This window comes from Parus major, chromosome 4 (genome assembly GCF_001522545.3).
Source record: "Parus major isolate Abel chromosome 4, Parus_major1.1, whole genome shotgun sequence".
NCBI lineage: Eukaryota > Metazoa > Chordata > Aves > Passeriformes > Paridae > Parus > Parus major.
In genome coordinates this window covers 21907697-21928687 of record NC_031771.1, presented here as the reverse complement: position 1 = coordinate 21928687, position 20991 = coordinate 21907697, and the positions used below count along the sequence as shown (strand labels likewise).

The window sequence follows — 20991 nt, the reverse complement described above, 5'->3', positions numbered from 1 at the left end:
TAATGACATGATCTGCTGATTTCTCACTTCCTTTCCCTGAATTCTCCACATTACCTTCAACAGCTATTTTTAACTGCTGATAACAGAATTCTGGACATTGAACTATCAATCTTACCAGATGAAAGTATAAGAATCACCTCTCTTCTACATTTCTGCTCTTCAAGAATCTCATCAAGGCTTTTAACCAAATAATTGCACTGAGTAAGCATCATCAGTGCTCTAGACAGTATCATCAAGGCTCCCTTTCCCAAGAAAGGATAGATGAGATGATCTTTTGAAGTTCCTTTCAAACCAGGCTGTTTTATCATTAACAACAGATAAATCCTTCTGCTCTCACCATTACAGAATTCTCCATTCTGCATAAATGTTTTGTTTTGCATTTCAGATATTCACTAAATTTCTTGAAGAACTACACTTTGTTAGTTGATGCCTATCCTCTTCAACATGGAAGTGATTTGCACAAATTATATTCTTATAAACAACTTTCTAAATTAATTTCAGTATGATTTTTTTTGTATCAACAACTACTTGCTTGCTTGTTGGGGAAAGTCTTTGTTTCTCAGGTTTTTGAAAAAATATCTTGTGATATTTTTGATCTTCCATGTCCATCTAATTTCTGTACTCAACTACTTAGTCCTTTTAAAGCTAACAAAAGTCTATTTCCTTCAAAAGAAAAGATCTGAAATTAGTCCTACTACCACTTAGATTAACTAAGTAAGATAACTAAAGGAAGATGCACAACAACTATTTCCTTTGCCATCTTGGACCAATATACCTTGAGACCTCTCTCAAGCACAACAAATTCTGTGAAATATCCTACTGCTGTGGACTAACAGACAACAGAGAAATATAACTAATGGTTTGGTTTAGTACGTGAAAAGGCTTTGTTGGTGTCCAAAGGAGAAAAAAGAATTCTCTGTATTCACAACACATTTGAAGACTCAATGTGCTTTTATAGCAGTAACACATTCAGTACAGTTAAATGCTAGCATCAGATACACTGAATACTATCCTAAACAATTGACAAAACTGATAGCATGGATTAATAGCGATAACTGTTGAGTGCAGGAGAGGCTTTTTTTGCACTAATTTTAAAAGACAACACAGTGTATCTGAAACACTTCAGTTTTGGGGTTTTTTTCCTCTTCTCTTTTTTAATATGAAGTACCTAATGATGGTACAAGCCGAACAGAGCTACATAGAGGAGAGCAAAGAAAGAAGTCCAATGGAAGGCTGGTCTAAAGCATGGAATCATAAATTCAGAACACATTGTTTCTAAATTTACATTACCACAGCCTTCCTAGCAAGTCCCTGACCATCTGTACTTTGCACCATGGCTTGCTTTTTCCATAGTGATTTTTCAGTCACGCTAGATTAAATACTCAAAGTAGCAAGAAGAGTTCGACATGCAGCAATTTCTAAAGCATCACAAGGAGTCATTGTCATCAGTGCGGTTCACGGCTTATTATGAAAGGCACTGAACAAAAAAATACAAAGAACTAGTTCCATGTCTGATTAAGTTTAGTATATGGATCTGTCAGGCCTGCAGCTTATTAAAATGTTGCAATCAAATAACTTGTCATAGGCATGGAACCAGGGAAAATCCAGAATTTTTAATACCATAGTCACAAACAGAACAATAAAAATCAAGAATTGTTTGGTGCTAACTACATCTATGTTGTATGAGAATAGAACTTTTTTCCCCTACCTCCATTTCGAATTTCAGCCTGAATCAGTTCCTGTTTCAGCCCTTCAATTTCTTTCTTCAGTTTAGCATTTTCTACACGGAGCTTCTTCTCTTCTCGGAGAGATGCTTGCAAGACTAGAGTTGACACATTAAAAAAAAAACCAGGTTCAGTAACTATCATTCATCACTTTGGACACAGAGGTTTGTTTTTAAAGAAAAGTTAAACATGGTGACCCAAACAGCACAAAAACTTTCAAGGAATATATAATCAGAAATACTTAGGAATTATTTTCTTTATTATTGAAATAGCCCTTTTACAATACATACATATTCAATTTGCCTCTCAGTATACTATCTTCTCAGTCCCCTACACAGGATCACAAGAAAAAACTCCAAGTAACCTACAGAAAAACCTTGATGATGTTTGTAATACAGAACACCTTTATTCACTGATACAGTTAAGTACAAAATATCAAAGCTGAAGATATGACACTCTTGAGAGAATGCCATAGTTGTGAAGAAAACACTAATAAATTCAGGATAAGGTGTAGTCTCATATTCTTTCCAGCTCCCTCAGTCCCTTCAAACAGAATCATATCTTATCAAATTTCTGTAATTTGTGTATTAATTCTTCCACATCCATACCTCTCCTATTTCAGAAAAAGCAGCTTCAAAAAACAAAACAAAACAAAACAAACCCCCCACCACTGAAGTGGTGCTGCTATTACAAGGTTTATCTTGGAAAACTCAAAACATGCTTTAAAGGCTGACAGCACCAAATATTCTCATTTTCTCCTATGTGCATTTACTGTTTTCCATCTGGTTAACAGGTTTAGTATAAAATAGGTAAATCCTTACTGGCTTTTTCCTTGAGCAAGGCAACTTGTTGCTTGAGGTACTCAATAACTTGATCAGCCTCTGCACCCTTCTGCTCCAGTCTGTTCAGCACTGCATTGTTGGCTGCCATCTTTACCAAAAAACGGGGTAAAAACCTAGACAAAAAACAGCCTAAAATTAATGACTTCTCAATGCAGTAACACTATTATCTCTTACCACATCAAGCAGTTCTCAAATCAGTTGCTGAATAAGAAAATTTGCTAAGTGAAAGCTGGGCTCTCACCTCCTAAAGCAAAGCCCAAACAAAATGCAATGTTAAACAAAATCTGATGTTTGACAGCTGCTTTCAAGCATTTTGGAAGAAAAGCTATTTTTCTTCCCAGCTGCTGAAAATGTGTTCCTCCTTCATGAAACAGAAAAAGAAAAAAAATCTAGCTTCTCAGAAAGAAAGGTATGAATACATGTGGGGGGTGGGTGGGATGAGAAAGGAAATAAAAGGGAAAAGAGTGGACAGGAAAATACTGTATCCTGGGCTTAACTAAAAAAAAAAAAATATATATATATATTGAGTGTATATCAAATTTCATTGAGACTAAGAAAATGGACTCATCCCACAAAGTTTCCAAACGTTTCTGATACATTTATTCAGAATATACTGAATACGTTGTGCTTGTGCATATATTAAGAATTTACTGTTGTTTTACTTTTAATACTCAATGAGTATTTTTAGTTATCTCAGATAAAAACAACCTTTATTTCAGGCTTAGACCTTCAGAGTTATTTTAGCACCAATTCTGATTGTTCAATTTTGCATCCACTGAAATGGAAGGGCCAGCACACAGAAAACAAAGAAGCAGACAGAAAACAAAGAAGCAGGCAACACAATAGACCAGCAAAAAGCATAAATAAATGATGTCTAACTCTCTTTTACAGTATTCATAATTTACTAATGTTTCACTAATGTTCCACAAAGCAACTATGCTTTGTGTACACCCTTTGTTTTTTGAAAGCTACCAAATCTGGCCTACCCTCCTTCTGAGTGATATTTGTATCTAAACACAAGAGCTCAAACAGTGGCAACAGAATGCTGAAAAACAGTTACAATCACTCATATCTCCAGCAGACAGTGCTTTTTCCTTCCCACCCAGTACCTAAATAAGGAAAGAATCTGTACTAACAGCTGCTGCATCTGTAAATCAAGAAAACTGGTTACAGGTGGGAAGATCTTTACAAGCAATGGTGATTTAATTCCTGTGAGGTGATTTAATTCCTGTGAATTTGTCCATGAACTGCAACAAATGAAAGAATTGGTAAGAAAATGGCAATCCAGGCACATGTATTGGCTCCTCAACTTTATCAAAATCCAAAAATGCCTATTCTCTTATCAAATTGGCAGAAAACTTCCTATTTTATTCCAAGACTATTATTGTAACACTATGATCTAAATCTGTTTTTTACATACAAATGTTTCCTTTTGGGATATGCAACAAAAGTCATGCTGAAGATAAAAAAGGTTAGAAATTACTGAAAGGTGAGCAGCTACAATCACACTCATGCCAGGGTTAACATACTGCCTCTGCTGCACTCTAAAAACCAACACACATTTTATATCTGATCTTATGTTATAAATAACTCAAATCTTTACAGGAATATATTTAAATAAATTTTTAAAAATTAATAGTAAAAAAAACCTCAGAAAACGAACTGCAATTATTCAGGAATAGTATATTTTAAAGGAATAGTGTATTTAAAAGGTCCCAAAGCAAAATTCACAAAGCCAGAGAGAGATGTAGTAGTCAGATGAAGCATGGGGTATCTTGCAAACATGATGCATGAGCCAACATCTTGCCTTCTTTGCAATGCAATACAATCAAAGTCTATTTTAAATACACTGTCTCACTTAAAGATAGGAATATTATGGCCATCACACCTTCCACTCACCCACACTAGAGTTTTCTTTTAAAAGAAAAAAACTCTCTTGGAGCAAAGAGCAGAAAAATCTCTCCAGGACAACTAAATTAATTTTTATATTCAAATTAATGTCTGCTAACAAAAAATAATTTTGTTTTCATGGGCAGACTGAAAACAGAGTTTCAGAAAGGAAAACAGCGATTCCAGTAAGTTACTAATTAAGATGTCAAATGGAAACAGACATAAAACTATTATGGCACAACACAGCATAATACAAAGCCTGAGATATTACTGTCTGCATACCAGTAAGATTTCTTGCAAGCTACAAATTCTCTCAGGGGAACACAGTATTAACAGTGGAAACTTTGCCAATAACAGAAATGCTACTAAAACTTCAAAGTGAATAGAATTGGTACATTTTATAGATTTTAGCCAAGTTGGCTAATGAACTGAAGATCTGGAAATGAAGTTACATGATTAAAATTTTCCCATTTGTCCAATAAATTTCTGTAAGGCTAGTATTGTAACAATAACACAAAGGAATAGGTATTTCCGATGCTAATATAAAAAGGCAACAGGCTGAAGTGAACTGCTGCAAGAACAAGCACAGGAACCTATACAGCAGTAATAAAACTGTATCCAAAAAATCCACATTAAGGAAAAAAAGATCCACCCTCTATTATAGAATACAAAACTCATTAAAAATACGAGAACTGCAACAATCAAAGGTTACAGTCTTTATTTTTTTAACCTTTACCCTATTTTCTTTGCCCTCTACTATCCTGTCACCCTAACACAAAAAAATTCTAAAACAACCAACTGTTATTGGTGATAATAACTGGAAAGAAAATCAGAAATAATACAGCTTAAAAACCAGATCGGAACTCATTGCAGATACATTCTAACCTGTTTAGGAGAAAATATCCCCAAGAGCAACTAAAAGTAAAGTCACTTCATCCAATTGTGCCTAACAAGCTCCTTTCCCTTGTTTGGAAAAACAGGTATGACATAGTTACATTCAGACATTCAGGAAAAGTCCTCCTGAAGTCCTCCTGCTTCCTTAGCTAAAGGAAACTGTTTTATCTCAGAACTCTGGGGATTGCTGTTATTTGCAAGACACTCAGAACCGCTCCAAAACACATTTGCTCCATTTAATGAAATTCAGTCTTGAAATGAAAGATTCAAGCTGTACAGTTATTCATTAGATTACACATCAACACATGAGAGCTCTTTAATTTCTCTTCATTCTACCTGCTGATTAAGAGAGTTGCCCATCTCTTTTTAAACTGAAAACGCTGCCTGCTGCCATCTTCTAAGTAGCTACAGTACCCTCACAGGAGAAAACAGGCACTCTCTTACTTTGTTGCTCAAAAACAAGTAGTGCAGAAGTGTCCCCAAAGTGGCAAACTCTCTATAATAAAAAATCAAGACTTCTCATATAGTACAAATTACCTCCAAATTTTAACATCTTTTACAAATACTTTATCAACATTGGCCTCAACCTTAGAATATATCCAGATCAAAAACTGAACACACAAAAGACACTAAAAACGTAAACCTGGTTGTAGCTTACTCGTTACTTGTTAAAAGCAAGAAAAAGCCAAAATCCCCATAAAATTAATGACAAAATTTAAAACTTAAAACTCTAAAATTAGTTTTGGAATCTATACATAGTCTGAATATGGAACAATTACTTTCCAGTATTGGAAAAGCAACTATTAAACAGAAAAAACAAAACCACAAACAAACAAGCAAAATAAAAAGCAACACCTGAAACTGGAAAATAACTGACTCCTAAAGCCTAAAACAATTAGCTCTGAGCATTCCTTATTCCAGCTGGAAACTTTAAAAAGCTCAGGTCTTTGAAGCTCTCGGCTTTTGCTTGCACTGCTTTGCTAGTATCAACACACAAAGTAAGATTACAACTGCAGGAGATCTAACCACAAGTGCCTCCTTCTTTTCTCTTCCTCTCCCACATCCATGTTAATCCCTTCACAATAAGAGGGTAAACTTTGACAGCCCACCACAGCTGGACAGCATTCTCCTCTGCATGGAGCTTTGCTCTCACCCATCGCTGCTCTTTGCTCTGTGCTTGCCATGGAGGAATCAAGTCTTCCAACAGGAAAGCTAATTCTATTTGTCTTTAGCAAAGAGCAGGTAACAACCACACAGTGGCCGAGGTGGTGCTCTCTGTGAGGCATATGTTTATGGTATGTTAATGAGTGACTGCCAGGCAAGACCTAAGATTTCCTTTTCTCATTAGAAGAAAAAAATAAATAATCTGCAAAGACACATTCTGGCTTTTCAACTGAGAAGGTCCGTTCAAATTAAATAGAACCAGTGGCTTATTCTAAAAGTTATCAACACCACAAAGGTAATTTCTCCAATGCTAATTAAAGCTCAATAATTTAAACTGTATTAAAGTACTTGATGCTAATTCCTCTTCCTAAGCTTTTGGTCTTAAATCCTAAGCAGATCTCAAAGTAAACTTTTTTTTTCTTCCTTTGTAGGAATGTGGCCAACTTCTATAGCAAAGTACTCTACTTTCTGCAAAAGACCAAGTACAAACAATCACTTTGTTTCTGCAAGAAGTGTGTTCAAAGCCTCCTATCTGAGCATCTTTTCTGACTATGGTCCTTTCTGGCAGACAATCTTACAAAAACCCATAATCAGAATGTGCCAGCTGTTTGCCAGATTCTGCTCTCCTGTGCTTTGCACTTCTATGAGCTATGAGGATACAGGGAACCAGATTTGAGGATCTCACATCACACCTTTTTATTCTGCAAGGTAAGGAACAACAGTTAGCAGATCAAAACAGAAGAAAGCAGATCGGAAATATGTTTTATTTGGCTGAACCAAAGTATCACTGAAACTGGGCAACTGTTGTAACTCATCTCACCTTTTCTCATCTTGGAGAACTGAGATCCATGCTTTATAAATCAATCCTTTCTTAAAGGTTTCTCTTAACTTTGATAAACTGTTCTAGGCCTGATCTTGTCAACATCTTTGACTAAGATTTAGAATACCTGATTTGATGATTTCACATTTTTGGTAGAAAAATTTAAGGTCTAGCTTTCAAACCTCTGAAAATTTAAACCATATAAAAAAATAATCCAAGCCAAAACACAGGAGAGCTACAATTAATTAGTTTAGAGATCTAATCTTAGTTTTGACTTGGTCATCCCCAAGTAACTCACTCAAAGTAATGCAAAGAAAATCAGCAGTTCCCCATTTGTCTTAGGGAAGCAATGGTCTGAAACACTTTGTTACAAATTTTCAATTAAACAGTTCTGTTGCTAGGACATTCTGGAAATAACATATATTTAGCAAGTTTTGTGCACTTACACCCATCACTACCACAAAACGCTGGGTATTTCACTGGCTTTATACCTTTTATGCACTATAAAACACAATCATGGCTTTTATACCCATATATCCCTTCTCAGGAAATTAAGTTCCAAAAGATCATGTGATTCCGGACTTTAACAGACAGAAAATAATCAGATTTATAAATTGGAAAAGCAGGTTTTCCACAGTTTTATGTGTGGGAATATATAATTCCTCAATAAAAAAAAATCCTCAAATAAAAAAAAAATCCTCGATCAAGAAAAAGGTCAAATATGGAGCTGTTCACAAACAGTTTCAAAAAATGTGCCTTTTAAAGCCATATACAAATAGGCAAAGGTATCAATACTGAACAATATAATGCTGAGAAAAAAACCAAAATAATTTTAAGTATTAGGTACTTCTGCATTGCATTACTATCAAATCCATCGTTTCCTTGCTATAATGGAGGAAAAAAAAGACATAGTGCACCTACACTTATTTTCCATTTTAAGCACACTTGAGGCATGCACATATCAGTGAAGATTTAACTACCAGCTCATCTCTCTTTCAGAATTAAGTTTATTGTTAGTTCTGTATCGGAAGAATGTATGTTTCCTGAACAGCACAAAGTTCACACATCTAAAAATACTATCCAATACCTTAAGCAAACACATGTAAGTATTCAAAACTAAACAAAAAAAACAAAAAAAAAACTAGCCAAACAATCCACAAAACAAAACACACATAAAACATACTAACAAAAATCACCCCCAAAAAGAACAAAAACAACCCATGAAAAAAAATTAAAAAGGTAAAAACAAAATCAACGAAACAACCCTTAAATCCCCAAACCCAAACCACAACTGGTTTGCTGTTTTTTTCTTTTTCAAAATTTGTGCAGTATTGGTAGGTTGCAGTATAAGAAGTTAAACCTAGAAATTATCAAATGAATTATCATGGAACCTGATTTTTGACTCTCAGTACTAGACCAGTGATTCCCTGCCAGGTATTAGAGATTTGGGCACTATAAAAGATCAAATGAAATTTTAACTACTGCCCTGGTGTTTTTCTAAAAAAAGAATGTTTTCTTAATATAAACAAAATTTAATTACAGCCTACAATACTAAGAGGGTGTTACAAAGTATGGCAGCACAGCTTTAGAGACTCATAACTGCAGAAAGACATCAGATCTCGTCTTCCTTTCTCCCCAAACTGTGATTGCTGTAACTGGGTCTGTCAACAGTCAAACAACTTGTTTTGTTTTTGTTCTTTTAGCTCTTAAATACAATTCATTATGTATTCCCTATCTATAAGCTTCCGTGTAGTCACAATTGAAAGGAATTTCCCAAGCACCAAATCAGGAGGCAAAATTGCACATATTTGCTGTATATTATTTCAATTCACAAGTCAGAATAACTGCTTTGCAGATTTTCAAACACCCAAAATGTCTAACACAGTCCATCCAAGTAGGAATGTCAGCTCTGTGGAATGATTTGCTAGCTCTGGAGACTAAAGTCCAACCCTTCTGGCTGCCAGATAAATCAGGCTCAATCCCAGCTGCAGACAGGTCCTTTTAGTAGTCCTAAGAGCCTACCCCTCCCTATTTTGAAAGGCTGTAAATAGTAAAAACACAGAAAACCGAACTTTTTCGTACTGAAAAACACTGCAGCATGAAAGAGATTTTTAAACAATTGATGGAACGTCACACAACAAAAGGCCCATCCACTGGTACCAATTTTGAGGAAACAGAAGTTACTTAGTAATGTACTATTTTTAAACGTGAAGACAAGTCTGCCTTGAAAGGGAATGATATACCAAAGTTACAAGCAAGTCATAGCATTAATAAGACAGTTAAAAATCAAAGCTATGCGAGGAAATGAATGAGGAAGTAAGGCATACAATACAACATATACAGTAGAAGCATGAAATTGACTGGCCTAATTTGCGTTAAAATGGATGTCTTGGATTGATATGGTAGAAATCATCAGAAACTCAACAGTCAGAAGTAAAAATCATTTTAGCATTTCATTCAATTTGCATTTCAAGACTTTAGGTGATGCCACATTGTATTTATTAACTGCATCATACCTTAACATGCTCCAGCTGCAACACTCAAAAGGTTAAGAATACTTGCGGCTTCCTTCACATCCCTGATGTAAACTTGTGCTAAACGTCTGTTCAGGGAGAAGTTTCTACTAATGCGTGCCTCAGTCCAATTCTGAATGAGCTTTGTGTTCTTTCCCACCTCTGAGCAGACACTCCAAGGACTAAACAAGGCAGAGACATGATCACCCTTAAGGCGTTCTGTCCAGGTTAGGACAGCAGTCAAGCATTTGGATGTGGTCTGTAACAAAATTTACATCTTCATTTATTAATCTGAGCAATCTGCCTGGTAATTGAATAACCAAGGATGGCTCACAACACAGCTCAAGGAAAGTAATTTCTTTTCTTCTTGACTGAAGTCTCACCAGGTTCCACACCCACTGCATCTGCCAGGTCCCTGCAAGTGCCGTAGAGATTCATCTGGCTGTGCTTTGTAGTCCAGGCTGCAGTTTAAGTAGCAGCTCATATGCCAAAACAGTTGGACAGCCTTATGTATTTCTCAGCAATGTTTATCTTTCGAATCCCACTGCATTAATATATTAATAATACTATCAAAAGCTTTCAGTAAATGATCACCACATGCACCAAGAAATTCCCCAAATAAATCCCATGATGGAAAAGATGCAACACCCACAACACACTGCCTCATTTCTGACTGTAATTACCGATTTCCAAACCCAAAATACATACAGGTCTTTGGAACAGAAAGCTTACATCAAAAACTGACAATGTTTTTTGCTCATTTTGTTTTTCTTTCATTTTGTTGCATTTTTTCTGTTTATATATAGATGTGTGTGTATATACAAATAAAAATATATATATTAAAAAGTATTTGCTAATCACGTCTCAAAGTACCCTCATAAAACTTCCCTGACAGGTGATGAACTTTACAATTACAGACAGACACATATGCCTATAAATTCAGAAATTTAAGAGGGCTCAGCTGCATCTGGACAAGTCTGCAAGGTCAGCATATGCCACAGGAACTCAAAGAATCTGTACTGTGGTTCACCCTCTAGGGTTTTACTGGGAAAGTAAAGTGAAAGCTTTAGATTACTGTTGTAACTACAGAGTAAACTAGTCATAAATCAGAGAGAAGAATCAGAACTGCACTGAAATCTCCCTGTTGATGCCAAGTAGAACATTTTCTTAGGCATTTTATTGATTTTTGTAACTTTAGCCTGAAAAAAGTGAACATTAACACTACTTCCTTAATTTAAAGCAAGTACAGCAGTTACAGAAAGGTAAAGAAAGAAAACTGTTTATACTCTCTCCCTAAGAGAAGTCGCAGTTGAGAACAAAGATATATTTTTAAAATATCTCTCAAAATATGGTATTTTTCTTTTGAGTCTGTCAAAGCAGTAAGGAAAAAAACCCTTGTCAAAAACCTCAGCTGCTAAGACACTTCAAAAGTATTTTTTCCTTAGAAACTTGAAGTTTGGGAATAACAATATCATTAAACAATGTATTTTATGTCTGCAATAGTCTGCAAAATAATGGTATTGGTTAGGTAGTTCACAGGAATATTGATCCCCACCGCTCCATTTCAGTTCCTAATGCTCTTAATATCTGAAACCTGTCTGCTAGTTATCTTACATAGTCCTACTGTGTTAAAAAAGAATTTTGAAACTTACTATTTTTACATTATTATCAGCTTTTCTACATGTAAAAGTAGTATCTTGAAGCACAGCTAAAGAAAAAAAGGATTTAACCATTCAATTAAAACCCATAATGGTTAAAAATAACCATTATTTACTCACAAAAGCAGTGAGCAGACTTCATGCAGATGTATTTCGAAAGAATCACTGTCCTCTAACTTCAGACACATTAGCAGCTGCTGGTATTTACTGAGGCAGAAACTTTAGGTGTCCTTTATGTGGGCCAAACAAATATCTGAAGAAAAACTGAAAATGTGCACCTTTGTGTGCATGTCTGTGTGTAACCAATGCAAGAATAATGTCAAACATCTTTTAATGGGGAGCAACAAAGCTGTCAAACAAAATTTTCAGGGTAAGAGCAGTGATGAACTTTGACACTGCAGCACCTTATTTACACAGAAAAAAAACCCCTCCCCCACACATCACAAATAACTTTACTTTCCAATGCTGAATTGACTTACATAATAGAATAGGATGATATTTTAATTAAAACCTATAAAGATACTAACTAACCCTGTGCAGAGAAAATCATTTATTCAGCTGTGGAATGTAAAGTCTAAATGAACTTTTGTATCTAAAGTGGGCTGACAACTAATCCTCAGCAGCCAGAAGCAGTTTCATGTCACTTCAAAACCACGTGCCAGCAGTATCTACCACTTCTTTGTAGTTGTATGCAATGAAAAGCACTTGGGGTTCACAGCTTTTAAGACTTCTAGGATGAAAATTATTTCCTCTCTTTTAATGCTGATCTACGCAGTGGGGGAAAAAAAAATTCACAAAAGCAAACAAACTCCCTGTGCACTCATCTTGGATGTTGAGAGGCCTGATGTCAGCTATTAAGACTGATAGTCTCTGACAGAAGAATCCTCCAAACAGCTTTTGGGGAATAGCCATTTTTCATTTATGGATTCAAACTATAAACAAAAGAAGTTTTAAGACAAGTCAGCTAACTCTAATTTTGCTGTGTTCCAAATCCTTCTCATAAATATCCAATCATTTTTAAACAATTATTTTCAACTGACATATATCAGTTTAATGTCTTCAAAAGTTCTAATTTGTGGGTAAGTTTTCAGCAAAATGCAAAGGAAAATAAAAGATCTGTGTGTGCCTCATTCTTATCACAAGCATTATTTTATAGAGGGTCACTTGGATGTGAAATCACTTACCCACTGTGATGCAGCAAGCATAACTGAACCCCTAAGAAAAGATTAATTTCCCTGGGGTACAATTCAGTGTCATATCCTAGTTGGCAACAGCGACTTCCTTAGTGTGCGACTGTTACCAATTATTAGAGCCCTTGACACAGAAGGTTTCAAGCCTTACAGTAGGACTAGCACAGATGTGAACTTAGGGCCTTGCCTCCAGAGCAGCTGCCAGCAAGCCAAATGCAATGCCTCTCGCATGCCATGCACCAGCCCCTGCACTCCTGGGGGAACAGCAGTCCCCAGCTGCCCTGGACAAATGAGCTGCTGAAATGATCTGTCCACTTATCTTGAGAGTCTGAAACAAGACGCCACTACAAAGCTGTACATTAAACTGTAACTGAGAAACACTCTGGGATAGAAATCAGATCCAATAGCCGTGGATAGTTTCTGAGAGAGGGCCCTGAAGTCACAGACTAAGCTTTACACTATTAATTCGTACTCAGCTATGTTGGGAAAGCTCCTGATGAGAAGGAAATGGAAATAGAAGTCTTCCATAATGTGTAGTTTTATGCCAAAAAGATTGAAACAAATGACCTCAAGAAGACGTGTCCTAACTTGAGGCAATTTTTGATGATGTTTAATGCATTACCAGCTGCCAGGAATTCAATTTTCCTCTAATCCAGAATAGAATCTCTGTCAGCATTTCAGAATTCTGAGGAAAGAATGAGTTCTACATGAATGGCATTTAGCAAATGATGATTAAATACAGTACCTGTTGCTTTCTAATATGAATGCTAGTCTTCTCTCTCTACAGTTCTGGAAGTCAAAGAGCAGTTTCTAGGCTGTTAATTTATATAAAGTGGCATAAGAACTTAAGAACTGAGGGTGGTGAGGCACTGGTTGAGTTTGCCCAGAGGTCTGCATCATAAGCAACTGTTCCCTATAACAGGAATCTCGCACACTGAACTTTGTAATCAAGACTGACAGAGATTGCCATGCCTAAAACCAGTTACAATTGCTCAGAAATTTCTAACTGTATTGAACTTAAAAGCATCTGCTAGAAGCACAGAGCATGCTCAGGCAAGGAACTTTTCCTATTTAAATGTAAACATGGATGTTTGGAAAGTTTAGAACTACTCAAATGGACATGGTGACAATCTCAAAACATTTGGAGCCATCATGCAACCTAAGCAAACTAGCACGTTTTTATTATGCTTAAACAACCACTTTCTCTTGTTTCATCTATCAAATCTATTCAACTGACTGGAACCACAGGGGCTGTATTTTCAGGAAGAAAATACGTTCTTTCAGTATGTTTCATGCTTGTTATGGACTTCACCGTTAGAAAATTTTATGGCTCAAAAAGCATAAAGGCACTGACACAATCAACTGACACAAAACTACACCACAAAAACTACAGAGAACAACTTTTCACCTGGGAATCCATTATCCAGCCACACCTGTGTGCTCCAGCCTAAAGAAAATAAGTTCAACTTCTAATTTCTCTAGAAAGCAAGTGTGAGGGACAGCATGGAATAAGGGAGAAGCAAGTCAGGAATGGCCTGACCAGCCAAATTTTATTTTAGGTAAACTGCCTCAGCTGCTCAAGAGGCTGCCCAAGCAATACTCATGTTGAACTCATACATACTCAAGACCCCCTACAACTGGCACAGAGATTTGCCTTTGTTCAGATTCCCTTTCCTGTCTCTCAACTTTTTCAAGACACTTCAAAGGAGATCAAAAAGCTTGAAAGAAGTGCAGTTGTTTAGTCTACAGAAGAGAAGATAAATGGGAGACCTGGTCTTGTTCTTCAAAGACAAAGCAAGTTGGTACGAGAATGGGACTAAACTGTTCACCAGGTCTGATGCAGACATGAAAAAGAAAGCAAGATTTAAGTTTTGGAAAACTTTCAAATAAGAGTAATAGACGGAACAGGCTGCTTTTGGAGGCTGTGGAATATCCATCACTGCAAGGTTTTAAAAACAGGCTAGGCAAACATCTGTCAGAAGTGATTAAGTTACAGTAGATGAGAAGATCTTTTGCTCCTCTTCTGCTAAGGTCTTTTTGTTACAACCAGTGTTACAAACTCAATCACATTTCTTTCCTTTACATGCCTGTGTTTCATTTTATTTATTTTAACTTAAAAAACGATGCAGTAAAACCTGCCCTTCTGTGACAATTCCACATATTCAAGTGTCTTTATTTGGGACAACATGATAGACATCAAAGATTTGTTAAGTGTGAAAGCAGGATAAAGAAACCACCTGTGAAGTGAAATACCAATGAATTAAATTTACACTCACTCTGAGTTAATTGACCTCTAACATCATAATGCAGACAGCACTGCAGTTTGTTGTCCTCCAAGAGAAAAAATTGTTCAGCTGATGACTTACTGATCTGCAGTCCCTTTAAGATTTTCCTTAACGGATTTTTTTTTTTTAAGAAAGCACTTTTCCCCAAACACAAATAAATACAAAATTATATATTACAAAATATTAATAGAAAAAAAAGACAGCAGAAGGCTGCTTTGATAGGTATCCAAATCTTTTTTAAACTATATTAAATTACGAGTGAGAATGGCTTCCATCACACTGGAGGAAAAAAAAAGCCGTTGGAGACCTTTTTCCTCCCCCTGTTGTTTAATACTAATGTAACCATGGAAATGAAAAATAAACCTTGATTTCCCCAGCATGACAGGCTATCTAACAGCAGAAATGTTTCTTGGTAAAGGTAAGAACCATGTAGGTAACTGTTCAGAAGAACACAAGGGTTTCTGGGGGACTGCTGGACTGACATCATGTAACTCATACCACTACAAGAAAGAAGAGTTGCTGTTTGCTTTGCTCACATCTGATGCTCCTACCAGCTGCCCTCTGTGCTGACTCCTCACTTTTGTCTATGCTGGCTAGCATTTGACCTTTTTTAGGTTTTAAGTAACACTCTCTTAGAAGATACAAACATGAATTAATAGCTGTGACATAAAACAATCAGATCATAATCAGGAAAGTTAAAAAAATATCATAATATTTTGGAGGACAATACCAGATTTGTCCTTCTGCACACCTGACCAACCCTCCTAATGACAACTGTTTTACATTATTTTTATTATATAGGTATTTCCCAAGTATGTTCACAAAGACTTGTAAAGCAGGCTAACTTGCCACTATTAAATTTTAAATTATAAAATACTAAATTAGAGTTACAACAATATCAAAGCTATATAATCAAACCTTTCTGCATTAAACTTATTTTTCAGATTGTTTTCCCGCTCAAATATGCTTCATTATCAGAATCATTAAGTTTGCAAGGCTCTAGGCAACTCAAGTCCTAGTATTCCAATCTGATGGACTATTTTAAGATTTGCAGAATGTTTTTTTTAGCAAATATCCTTCTTCATTCAATACCATTTTCTTCAGACAATCCACTGCTTTCAGTCTGGAGAATGAGAAGTCGTTTCCTTCTCTCTTTACATTTAAAGGTGTAAAAGAAAGAAAGATACCTAGAGCAATGAATGGAAAATCTGCATAAAGTTACAACAGGAAAGAAACATTATAGAGCACAAATTTGCTGAAACTAGTTTTAAGAATAATTTCTGCCCTCAACATCTTGCACCTTCAGGATTTAGTCACTAAAACATCTAAGCAACTCACAAATATATTGCTTAAAGTTCTCATAAATCAAAATTACTGCAACAGGAATACATTGATAACGAGTGTCAGGGTGGAGAGAATATATTATGGTGAAGTTGTATTTACAAGCAATGACCCTTGAGGCTACCTAAAAATATACAACACTGCTCCCCCGCAAAAACAAAGTCTAAAACCCCCACTTTACCAGCCATTTGTCAAAGTTCTTTCTGTTAGTAATTTCTAATACCTTTTAGCAACATCCAGTATTAAAAATTCAGGTTTCAGACTTTGGTTTTGCTTAATTTTACAGAATTTGGGTGTCCTTTCCATCAAGTATGCCAAAGGACGTAATAAAATTTAAATGTGACTGGTGGATAACATAATGAGTGAATGGTAAGGACACACCAAACCAGAAGGCTCCATTTAATCCCTACTGCCTCACCTTACTGCAGATTTCCTGTAAGTGTCTTGAAACTCAGAACTATCTGTAAAAAGCAATGACTTAAAAGTCTCTGAGTTAAACAGAAAAAGCAAGAAATGCAAGTATTACTCAGTTTGCACTGGTATTGCCTTCATTTTACCAGCTGCTAAGCCCAGCTCAAAACCACTTATTGATGAGCCTCAGGTGCAGTGTATATCATTATCTGATATACACAGTACTCATATATATGGGTTTAATACTGATAGATTCAGGAACGCTGCCATATGCTGGGGGGCTGTGGACTGGCAACATAACCATAAACTCATCCCTGTCAACCCAATGCACGCATCCCTGTGCAGAACATGTGCTGTATGTTAAACCTTGCATCCCTACTGAGCATGGACCAAATACTGGGTTATACTCTGTTGTTCACTCCAGGCTATTCTAAAGCATAAGGAACGTCATGCAATTAACCAAAAGCGAGGCAGCATCTACGTTTCCCTTAATAACAGCAAATGTCACTAGGTACTCTGTGCATGTACTTTCCAGGCTAGTATAGCATATCTTCCTGCACAGCCCGACACCACTTCCAAACCCTCATTCCGGTGACAGGACTGAATGAAGGACCACAACCACTTTGAGACGAACCACTTCACGTGCGGCCTCCAGGCAAAGCGCGGGATCCGAATTTGCAACGCCGCCCTACAGCTAGAGCACACGTCGAGCCCTGCCATAAAATCCCTGCTGTGAATGGAAGCAGGACCGTAACGCCGCTTCCTGCGGCTCTGACCCTGCCCCTGCCCCTCCGCCGCAGGGTACTCCCTCAGGAGGGCGGCCTCCCTACGACCACCGCCACGGGGCACCCCCACTCCACCCGACCCACACTGCGCTGAAGACTCGCAGCAAATTAGCAGGAGCGAATTAGCGGGGCCCCGCCTGGCTCCCACCCCAAGGAGGTCGGCCCGGCCCGGCCTGCCGGGCAGCGCCAGGGCACCCATGGCGCCGCTCCCCAGCGGCTGGCGAGGGAGCACCGAGGCGAGGCCCGGCGGGGGTACCGAGAGCGCGGAGAGGGCAGAGCCCGCCCGGCCGAGCCCGCGGCCCCGCCGGGGCACTCACATGAACCGAGGAGCCGCCGCCGCTGCCCGCACGGGGAAGAAGGACCCGCTCTCGGGGCTGCTCCAGCGAGCGCCTGACGTTTGCAAAGTGGCGCCCGGGAACGCGTCGCTCCCCCAGGAAACTCAGGGCTTAGGCGCCCAACGAGTCGTTACCCGAGTACTGGCAGAGCACGCACACACACCTGGGGAAGGGTGTTAAACTCTCTCTCTCTCTCTTTTTCTCTTTGTTTGTTTGTTTGTGTTGGGTTTTCTGTTTTGTTTTTTTAATAACCCGGAAAAAATAGGAAGCTCAGGCATTGTGTAAGTCGCCCCTGTGGCCCTACAGCGAGCGGCTGGCGGGGAGCAGTGACGTCACTGGGGTGGGGCCGTCGCGGCGGGGGCGGTGGCGCTGGCGCAGGTACCGCGGGAGCCTTTGGCTTTCCTCTTTCCCGTCCCTCTGCCCGGCCCCTTCGCGTCCTTCCATCCTTATCCTCAGCCCCTTCCCCCATCCCTGTCCTCTTCCCCATCCCCGTTCTCCCTCCCTCCATTCCCACCCCCTTCCACCTGCCCTGTCCCCATCCCTTGCCCCAGGGGCTCTCCGGCCAGCGAGTCTGTAGCAGCGCAGGGGTGAGCAGGGTCCCCCAGCATTTCTGTGAGTCATTCAGAGAACCGGGTAAAAGTCATTTCTCTTCTGCCAGGTTTAGTTCCTGAGCAGACGTGTGTATTGGGTAAATCAAGTGGTAACGAACCCCATTTTACGTCTTTATTAGGACACTGATGTAGCAGAATTTAACTTTTCTTCAATACCTATTCTGCATCTTAATAAACTTTGTGAAATCACTCAGTTTCAGGATTTTTTTTGTGGAGTAGCGACGCTAGTTAGAATTGTATATTCTATTTCAGTTATTTTATCAAATTAATAATTACTGTAGTTGTAGCAGGAATATTTTAAGACTTGGGAGCAAAGTTATTTTGTGAAGGGATTTCTTCCTATGAAATGGCACACTTTGTTTAACATACCATGATTTAATGAAAACGTGCAAGTACAGGATATTTAGGCTACCTGCTCTCCTGAAATTGCTCTTAATTGCTTTAAAAATAATTTAATAACAGTATAATTATGTTTTAATTCAGAAAAGCTGTCTTCGTTGGTTAAGGGATATTTACACCTGGGTTCTCAGGAGACATTTAACTAAGTAGCCATTTCAAGTCACTAAAGGAGCTTTTTGCAATTATTTCTGCATGTGAATGCTTTAGTAATTTATAGATGTATTTCATTGGATGGCCCCATTCAGGTTGGTCTCTTTGTATGTGCAATATTTACTTCTGAGAATCAGATGTATTATGTTTTGACTTTTTTCCTAAGGGCAAAGTTCTAAGTGTCCATTAACTGAATCACCTCAGCACTGCTGCAGTGAAGAAGTTGTAAATGATGCTTCTAGAAAAGGCTGATTTCTGAAGAAAAAACGTGTTCTCTGAGAACAGTAGATATTCGGTGTTTGGAGGAGAAAATAAATTGCTCAATAGATGGAGTTCCACTTTGTATTTTATTTCTCATTTTTGGACATCTCATTTCTCATTTTTGCTAACTAGTGCACGATTTTCAAAATAGTGCTAGTCTGAATATTGAGCAGGAACTTCTAAAGGTCTTTTTTTTTTTTTCAATTTTGCAGAGAATGTTGATGAGTGTTTTTGTGTACTATAAAGGTTTCTAAGGGGGATTTGGATGAAGGTAAGGAGCTAGGGGAGGTCATTCAGGAGTCAACATAACCAATAAATTATATTTAATGTTAATAGTAACATATTATATATGTTATGTATTATAAATAAATTACAATGTTTAATATCAATAACAATATAAACAATATTTATTGGATGCAATAAATTCACTTCTGGACTTCTAATCTTTATGCCAGGCACGTTTCACAGATGTGATAGACTGTCTCATATGTGGAATAAATGGTGCTTTGGAAACAGTGACTCAGTAATTTCAGATGACACTAATAAAACAAATCTTTGCTTCCTCTTCCATCCTTGCTGTTTTGGATTATCAGAATTGAATTTCCAGAATTCAGTCCCAAAATTGAATTTGCGTTAAGTGGTTCTGGTGTCAGTTTAATATAACAAACCTTTCTTCTCCTCTTCCTGTTTTCATTTCAAAGTGGCGGGGAAGTTCTGCAGGATACAATTAATTCCTTCAAATCATAAAATTAATGCAGTATGTGTCTTTTCTATGTAGTAAAAGAGAGTTTGAGGTGTAAAATTGTGTGCATTGAAGTAAGTGCAATGTGTAGTACTCTCCTGTGTTTATAGTTCTGCCAGACTTTGATGGGGAGTGAAAGAAGAAATGAAATACAAACAAACCTCCTCAATTTAAAAATAGAGAAGAGCTTTTTTCAGATGAACTTTTAAAATATCTATAACGATTCTTTCTGAATTTAAAAATGTCAGTAAGTTACTAGAGAAATCTTGAGACTGAAGAAAATCTGTTAAAAAGCCCCCTTTCACTTCAGCTGCAATATGTGTCCCTTTCTGAAGGTGGTGGAAGGCTTAAGTTTGGGGTTACTTGTGTTATTTTTCAACTCAGTCTCTGGAGTTTAAGTAAATTGAGAATTCAGGAGAGATCAGAGTTTGACTGTGAGGGTTGCAATTGACAGAACTGGCTGCTTTCTGTCATCAGAGAAAACTTTTACCATTGCTTTCATGGATTCTCTGTAATTAACTCTGTAGTAAGAGAATGCTCTTTATTGCCCACCTTTTACAATGCTTTATTGATTCCTTTAGGTGGGCGACAGGAAAAGTTACCATATCTCATATCTTGCTTTTTGCCCATCTGGTTTCCAGCCAGAGGAGGCAAGTGATGAGTGTGCAGTTGCCTTACTTGAACACATTGCAGGTGCTGTATTTCCTTCTTGTAAGCCAAGTGATCTAGAGTGCAAGGAGAGTTTAATCACTTAAAATGTTTATTGAATTGATGGTATTTAACAATTCTTTTTATTGAACTTCCTTTCTAAGTGTCAGCTGAATGCAGGTACAAAGTATTAGAGAAGTATTATCTAACAATATTTTTCTACAGTAAAAATGAGAACATTTTACCTCAGTAAATAAATTGTACAGTATATATTTACCTTCTTAGAGACATAAGATCTTACTATAATCTTGCTACTAGATCTTACTGT

General features: G+C 37.5%; 2 protein-coding genes across 17 annotated transcripts in view; one reads left to right on the top strand and one right to left on the bottom strand.

Moving 5' to 3' along the window:
- Positions 1–18033, bottom strand: part of AIMP1 (aminoacyl tRNA synthetase complex interacting multifunctional protein 1) — a 31803-nt gene extending 13770 nt beyond the window's left edge. Inside the window, exons 1-3 of one of the 4 annotated variants that reach the window (XM_015623950.2) lie at positions 18016–18033; positions 2546–2679; positions 1709–1822 (exon numbers count right to left, since the gene is read on the bottom strand). In XM_015623950.2, the coding sequence (XP_015479436.1) occupies positions 1709–1822; positions 2546–2654 (223 nt within the window). In that variant the 5' untranslated portion in view covers positions 2655–2679; positions 18016–18033. Of the gene's footprint in view, positions 1–1708; positions 1823–2545; positions 2680–3702; positions 3787–9850; positions 10038–17834; positions 17956–18015 lie in introns of those variants that run through there. The other 3 variants (XM_015623949.2, XM_015623948.3, XM_015623947.2) reach the window with 3 other exon arrangements.
- A 104-nt stretch (positions 18034–18137) lies between these two features.
- TBCK (TBC1 domain containing kinase) overlaps positions 18138–20991 on the top strand; it is an 88428-nt gene continuing 85574 nt past the window's right edge. For 11 of the 13 annotated variants that reach the window (XM_015623935.2, XM_033513729.1, XM_033513722.1 and 8 more), the window contains exon 1: positions 18138–18230. The gene's annotated coding sequence lies outside the window, so the exon portion shown is untranslated. Of the gene's footprint in view, positions 18231–18255; positions 18465–19485; positions 19545–20991 lie in introns of those variants that run through there. The other 2 variants (XM_015623937.3, XM_015623934.3) reach the window with 2 other exon arrangements.